The 6,923-nt window shown below is 67.7% G+C and overlaps 2 protein-coding genes across 2 annotated transcripts in view; both read right to left on the minus strand.

Annotated features, from left to right (window-relative positions):
- NUMA1 (nuclear mitotic apparatus protein 1) overlaps positions 1-2,591 on the minus strand; it is a 24,188-nt gene extending 21,597 nt beyond the window's left edge. The window contains exons 1-3 of the mRNA XM_061342596.1: positions 2,503-2,591; positions 646-715; positions 239-327 (exon numbers count right to left, since the gene is read on the minus strand). Coding sequence (XP_061198580.1) covers positions 239-327; positions 646-687 — 131 coding nt within the window. The 5' untranslated portion in view covers positions 688-715; positions 2,503-2,591. The remainder of the gene's footprint in view (positions 1-238; positions 328-645; positions 716-2,502) is intronic.
- Positions 2,592-3,456: 865 nt separating this feature from the next.
- On the minus strand, positions 3,457-6,753 carry LAMTOR1 (late endosomal/lysosomal adaptor, MAPK and MTOR activator 1). The gene is made up of 5 exons (XM_061342597.1): positions 6,598-6,753; positions 5,881-6,026; positions 5,120-5,197; positions 4,175-4,301; positions 3,457-3,573 (listed from the first exon to the last, which is right to left on the minus strand). Exons 1-5 carry the CDS (start codon positions 6,637-6,639, stop codon positions 3,481-3,483), a joined length of 486 nt encoding a protein of 161 aa, XP_061198581.1. The 5' UTR covers positions 6,640-6,753; the 3' UTR covers positions 3,457-3,480.
- Positions 6,754-6,923: the final 170 nt, after the last annotated feature.

A 6,923-nucleotide genomic window follows, 5' to 3' on the forward strand; every position in this document is an offset into this window, starting at 1 on the left:
GGATCAGCCCAGTGTCCCCAGAGAACCACAGCGCTCCATGGGGTGGGAGCTGTGGTGCTTTCCCAGAGCTTCCCAAGCATCCCAATGCTGCAGCTCAGGAAAACATCCTGCTTTTCCTCACCTGAGCAGCCCTTATGGCCATAAAGCACTTCCCAAGCCCCTGGTGCAACAGGGAGCCTCAAAGGGCAGAATCTGCCCCGCACATCCCACCCGGATGCCCCCAGCTCCTCGTACTCACATTCTGTTGATGATCCGGATGAAGACGCTGCAGTCCCGGAGCTGGGACAGATCCTGGAGGGGTTCGGAGCACACATTTGTGCTGTTCACCTATGGATGGGATGGGATGGGACGGGATGGGATTGGATGGGATGGGATTGGACGGGATGGGATGGGATTGGACGGGATGGGATGGGATGGGATGGGATTGGACGGGATTGGATGGGATGCTCAGAAGGAAGAAGCCAGCACCATTCCCTGCTGTCCCAGCTCCCAGCCCGGACCCCAGCATCCCGGCCCTTGTGGCTGCTCAATGGGAGCGGTGAGCACAGGCTCCCATCAAACACCCCCCCACCGTGGGCATCCCCGGCCCCGATCCCTCCCCGGTACCGGTCCTGATGGGGATGGGGCAAGGGGGGGGAGCGTTACCCAAGCAAGCAGAGCCGCGGCCCTCGCACCGTGCAGAGGCATCCTGAGGCTCGCAGGTCACTGCCCCGACCTGCAAGAGGGGAGGAGCGATGAGCACCCAGGGCATTGCTGCTCATCCCAGCAATGGGAGCCGAGCCCTTCACGGCTGGATCATGGCATGGGGTGGGATGGAAGAGACCTTAAAGCTCCTCCATTCCCAACCCCTGCCCCGGGCAGGGACCCCTTCCATAGAGCAGCTTGCTCCAAGCCCCTGTGTCCAACCCTGCCAGGGACGAGCTCCCCAATCCCATCTCCTGCCTTGGAACAGCAGCCGGCACCTCCTGGGATTCATCCCCGGTGATCGGCATCGAGAGGATCAGGACTCAAGGGAAACCATTGCTCAGGCTCCTCCTCCTCCTGCCGTGTCCCATCCCTTATCCCCATCCCAAACCCCCCCCCCGCAATCCCTTTGAAGAGGGATGCGGAGCCCTGCTCCGTCCTTGTGGTCCCTCAATCCCAAGGGCTCCTCCATGGCCGCCCCGGGTCCCCGTCCCTCGGGAACAGCCCCGAGCCGCGGTCCTGCGGGATGCGCGGGGCCGGAAGCGCAGCCGCGGGCTGGGGGCAGGTCCTTGGGGAGGCCCGGTTGTAAACAAGCAGCAATGGGCGCGGGGCGAGCACCGGCTGCGGGACAGGGGTGCCCCTGGACCCCAAACCCCGCCGAGGAGCAGGGGGGAGCGGCCGCTTCAGAGCCCCCATGGGCTCAGCCGGGACGCGCGGGCTCCCGCTGGGACGGCTCCTTCCTCCCGCACCCCCCTTCCGGACCCCAAAGCGCCCCCGATCCCCGCGGTGAACCCGGGACCGGCTCCGAGCCCACCCCAGCTCCGTGCCCGCGGCACCACCGCGACCCCCGGGGCCGTGACCCGGAGCTCCGCCGCGTTACGAAACCGGCGCCTCCGGAGCCCCCCCCCTCCCCGCTGTACCCCCCCCCCCCCGCAGGCCGATGGGGGGGCAGCGCTCCCGCTCCCGCTCGGTACCGGCCGGGGGTCCCGCGGCTCTCCCCGGTCCAGCGGAGCGCAGCGGAGCGGCTCGGGCCGCCCGGAGCCGCGCACAAAGGCGAAGCTGCGGAGTCGCTGGCGGGGCCGCGGGTGACGGCTCCCTCCTGGCCCCGGGCCACATCCACGTCACCGCGAGCGTTAAAGGCGCCCGCGCTGGAGCCGGTCCCGATGGGGGGGGGGGGTGTTCCCGGTGTAGGTTCCCGTTGTTCCCGAGTCATCCGGGGCCGTTCCCAACGCAGGAGCCACGGACTCGGGGCTCGTCCCGGCCCGGTGGTGCCGGTGCCCCCCCCCCCCCATGGCGCTGGAAGGGGCGCGCTGATGGCGCCGCTCTCCCAGAGCCGGGTCCGGGTCGGAGCCACCGGATGGGGGAGAACGAGGAGGGGGAACGGAGCCAACGCGGGACCGGGGGTGGGAAGCAGCGGGACCCCCCCGGGACAGCAGCGCGGCACCGGGAGCTGGGCTCTCCTACCGGATACGGGGGCCGGGCCCGGCCCGGGCAGCGCCGTCGTGGGGACGAGGCCGCGGCGGGACCTGGCAGCGCCGGGGGTTGCGCCCATCCGGTGCGGGGGTCCCGGGCTGGGGGAATCCTCCTCGGGCCCTCCCGCGAACACCGGGCCCCTGCCACCCGCGTTAGGCCTCACCGGGGGCGGGCATCGGCACTACGCGAGGCCCAGGCCGAGGCCTAGCACCGGAACCGCTGAGCCCACGGGAACGGGACGGACCGAACCCCCCCCTTCACCCCCCTACCCCGCGTACCCGTTGGCCCCTCCCCTCGGCCCCGCCTCCTCCAGTGCGCCCCCCCCCTCCCCCCATTCTCCCGTACCGGCGCCACCGCCGCCCGGTTCAAACAGCAGTGCCCACCCCTGCCGCCTCCTCATTGGCTACGAGGCGTGTCACGTGGTGGACGCCGCGACTACAGTTCCCAGCGTGCTGTTCAGCTCTCGCGAGAGCTGCGGAAAGCCCCGGGAACGGGTTGCCATGGGAACAATGGCGGCGGCCAGCAGGGAGGCCTGGGGATGGGGGGGATCCTGGCGGGACGCGAGGGGGGAGCACACGTGGGGCCTCCCATGGGGGTCTCAGCTCCACTCGTGGGGACACACGAAGGGCACTGGAGGCTATGGGGGGGGGTGTTTATGGCTGTCAGGGGGCACCCAGAGACCCACATTGGGGCTGGGGACACGTGTGGGGCCCTGGGGGTCTGTGTGTGTGTGTGTGTATGGGGCCATGTGCCAACCAGGGGACACCCAGAGAGGGGCTGGGGACCCGGCAGGGCTTTGGGGGCAGTGGGTATGGGGCCACTTCCCAAGCAGGGGACACCCAGAGACCCACATTGGGGCTGGGGGGGCGGTCCTGCTCTGCCCCACAGCAGATCCTGCCCCACGGCAGAGGATGCCACCACCCCCAGACCCATCCTGACCCACAAGGGGATCGCATAGGGGGGGTTTGGGGCTCATCCCTGTGCCCCCCACCCCATGTGCCCCCCATTGATGCAGGAAGCAGCAGCAGAGCAGGAGGTGGCCGTGCCTGTGCTCGGGTTTATCGGCTGTGCCCAGGAGCAGGTAAAAAACCCCAATCCATGTAAAAACGGGGGGGGCAAAGGGGGGTTCAGTTCCCCCCCCCCCCCCAATTAACACAGCATTCCCTTTGTGGTGATCCCTGCGCCAGGCCAAGCACCCCCCTCCCATTGGAATCCCGCTTGGGGGCCGGATCCCAGCACAGGGAGGAGGAGGAGGAGAAGACAACGGGAAAGGGGGAATCCAACCCAAAAGGCCCCGAAGCGGCCCCCATGGTGCCATGGGGCTCAGGGGATGCCGAACTGCACCACCAGCTCCTCCTTGGCATCCACCCGGATCTGTGAGAGCGCGCTGAAGGCGTAGGCAGCTATCCGGGACACCTGTGGGGCACAAGCACACGGCTCCTTTGGGTTAAAAAGGGGCTAAAAGGGTAAAAATGGGCTTTAAAGTCCCCTATTCCCAAAGCAGGTGCGGATTCTGGAGCTGCTGCCCCTTGAATCCTGTGCTCAGCTCTGGGATCTGCACTGCAAGAGGGACATTGAGAGGCTGGAGGGGGGCCTGGAGCCCAAGGGTGATGGGGAAGGGCTGAGGGACCTGGGGGGTTCAGATGGAGAAGAGAAGGCTCAGGGGGGACCTGATGGCTGCCTCCAAGTGCCTGAGAGGAGGATGGAGCCAGGAGGGGCTGGGCTCTGCTCCCAAGGAACAAGGGATGGGACAAGAGGAACCGGCCTCAAGCTGCACCAGGGCAGGGTTAGATGGAGCTGAGGAGCAATTCCTGCCCCAGAGGGTGCTCAGGCATTGGAACAGGCTGCCCAGGGCAGGGCTGCAGGCACCGGCCCTGCAAGGGTTCACACCCCCTCAGTGCCATGGGGCAGTGGTGGCCGTGGGGCAATGCTTGCACTGGGTGGACCTGAAGCCCTTCCCCATCCCCAGTGATCCCAGGGCTCCGTGTCCCCAGCCCACGGCTCTGGGGGCCCTCACCTGCTGCAGGTCTGCGAAGGGGACGGGGTCGCTGGCCAGGACCTGGTGGGGTTGGTTGGTGAGGGACGGCAGCGCCGGAGCCTTCTTCCAGTGCGTGAGGCTGGAGCTGAGCATGGCCAGGCGGGTGCTGGGGGCACCGCGGTCAGAACCACGGCACCAATGGGCACTGCACAGCACCCCGGGGGGTGGGGGTGCCCCGGGGGGGTGGGGGTGTCCCAGGGGTATGGGAGCATCCTAAGGTGGATGGGAGTACCCCAGGGTAGATGAGGGCACCCCAGGGGGATGGGGGTACCCTAACATGGATGGAGGCACCCCAGGGGGATGGGGATGCCCCAGGGTGGATGAGGATGTCCCAGGGGGATGTGGATACTCCAGGAGGATGGGGATGCCACAGGGGGATGGGGGCACCCCAGGGTGTATGGGGTACCCCAGGGGGATGGGGATGCCCTAAGGTGGATGGGGGCACCCTAGGATAGATGGGGATGCCGCAGGGAGATGGGGGTGACCCAGGGGGATGGGGATACCCCAGGGTTATGGGGGTACCCCAGGGTTATGGGGAGCATCCCAGGGTAGATGGGGATGCCCCAGGGTAGATGGGGGCACCCCAGGGGGATGGGGGCACCCCTGGGTGGATGGGGGTAACCCAGGGGGATGGGGGCACCCCAGGGTTATGGGGGTTCCCCAGGGTGATGGGGAGCATCCCAGGGTAGATGGGGATGCCCCAGGGTAGATGGGGATACCCCAGGGGGATGGGGGCACCCCAGGGTAGATGGGGATGCCACAGAGTACATGGAAACACCCCAGGGCGATGGGGGCACCCCAGGGTGATGGGAGCACCCCAGGCGGATGGGAGCACCCCAGGGGGATGGGAGCACCCCAAGGTAGATGGGGGCACCCCAGGGTGATGGGGGCACCCCAGGGTGATGGGGAGCACCCCTTCCCCACCTGTACTGCCGTGCCCGGTCCATGTACTCGTGCTGCTCCATGCCCTGCGAGTCCGCAGCCGAGACGTCGATGATGTTGCTGGGGAGCAGCAGGGAGCAGGTCCCATTGTGGCCTCCAGGCCCCCCCCCCCCATGGTAGCACCCCAAAACTGACAGCTTGGGGGTGGATTGAGCTCCATGGGTCACTCAGAGCCCCCTGTATGGGCTGGGATGGGCCCCATGCATATGGGGCCTCACAGAGCCCTCCATTGAGGCCCATGAGCAACCTGAGTCCCTCCCATATGGGCTGGGGGCTGCCCCCATGCCTATGGGGTGACCCCCCGCTCCTAAAGAGGACACAGAGCGCCCCAAACTCCCTCTGCACCCCCCAAACACCCTCTGCACCCCCCAAACACCCTCTGCACCCCCCAAACTCCCTCTGCACCCCCCAAACACCCTCTGCACCCCCTAAACACCCTCTGCACCCCCTAAACACCCTCTGCACCCCCCAAATCCCTCTGCACCCCCCAAACACCCTCTGCACCCCCCAAACACCCTCTGCACCCCCCAAACACCCTCTGCACCCCCCAAACACCCACTCCATCCCCCCAATCCCAGCGAGGGGCTCCCTTTGGTGTCCCTGTGGGGCACAAACCAGAGGGAAGGGGCTTAGGAGCAGCTCCCCCTTCCCTTTGGCACCTCTGGGCCCCACGGGGGGGAGCCCCAGGGCCACGGCACCGGGTGCTGCCGGTGCGGGGGGGCTGCGGCGATGGCAGGGCTCACATGGCGGTCTTGGCGAGGATGGAGGAGAGCATGGCCTGCTCGTCCGTGCGCGCCGAGGGCAGGTTGTGGTAGCTCTGCTCAGCCCCGTTCAGCACCTTGTTGGGGGGGCTGGGGGTGGGCTCCAGCAGCCGCTTCGTCTCCTCCTCCTGGGGGAATGGGGGGGTGAAGGGAGCTTGGGATCCTCCATCCCCAACCCCTGCCACAGGCAGGGACCCCTTCCACTGGAGCAGCTTGCTCCAAGCCCCTGTGTCCAACCTGGCCTTGAGCACTGCCAGGGATGGGGCAGCCACAGCTTCTCTGGGCACCCTGTGCCAGCGCCTCAGCACCCTCACAGGGAAGAGCTTCTGCCTAAGAGCTCAGCTCAGGCTCCCCTCGGGCAGGTTCAAGCCATTCCCCTTGGCCTGGCCCTACAGGCCCTTGTCCCAAGCCCCTCTCCCAGTTCCCTGCATCCCCTTTAGGCACTGGAGCTGCTCTAAGGTCTCCCCATAGCCCAGCAGAGGGGCAGGATCCCCTCGCTGAGCTGCTGCTCACGCTCTGGGGGTGCAGCCCAGCACAGGGGGGGTTCTGGGCTCAAGCGCTCACTGAAGCCGGGTTATGGGGAGCTGCTCCTCACCCGGTTCCTGCACCCCCGGCACCGCAGGGTGACACCGGCCCCCCCATGTCCCCCCATAACCCCCCCATAACCCCCATGTCCCCCCGTGCCCCCCAGGCCCTCACCTGCTCCGAGGCCTCGCCCTCGCTGCTGTAGCAGCAGCCCATGGCGACCGCCGGCACCAGCACCGGCTCCGGCAGGGGGCGCGCCTCTCCGCTCACGTGACAGCGCCGGACTGACACCCGCCTGGCCCCCCGTGACACAACATTGGGTCACGTGGGGCGTGGGCAGCCAATGGGAGCGTAGGAACCGCCCATGCTCCTCCGTCCTTCTCCTCCTCTTCCTGCTTCCTGCCCCACCCCGAGTAAGGGAGCCTCTGGTCACGTGATCGGCTGCCAATCAGCGAGCGCAGAGGGGCAAAACAAGGCGCCGGAAGCGGCAAGATCCCCAC

This window comes from Neopsephotus bourkii, unplaced genomic scaffold (assembly GCF_033783945.1).
Source record: "Neopsephotus bourkii isolate Nb327-2 ecotype Australia unplaced genomic scaffold, CSIRO-AGI_Nbou_v1 NB_1799, whole genome shotgun sequence".
Lineage (NCBI taxonomy): Eukaryota > Metazoa > Chordata > Aves > Psittaciformes > Psittacidae > Neopsephotus > Neopsephotus bourkii.

Coding starts and splice junctions, on each gene's coding strand:
- LAMTOR1 (XM_061342597.1), bottom strand. CDS start 6,639: ATGGGCTGCTGCTACAGCAGCGAGGGCGAGGCCTCGGAGCAG. Junction 5,198..5,880: donor ATCCTCGCCAAGACCGCCAT/GTGAGCCCTGCC, acceptor GCTGCTCCCCAG/CAACATCATCGACGTCTCGG. Junction 4,302..5,119: donor GACCGGGCACGGCAGTACAG/GTGGGGAAGGGG, acceptor CGGTGCCCCCAG/CACCCGCCTGGCCATGCTCA.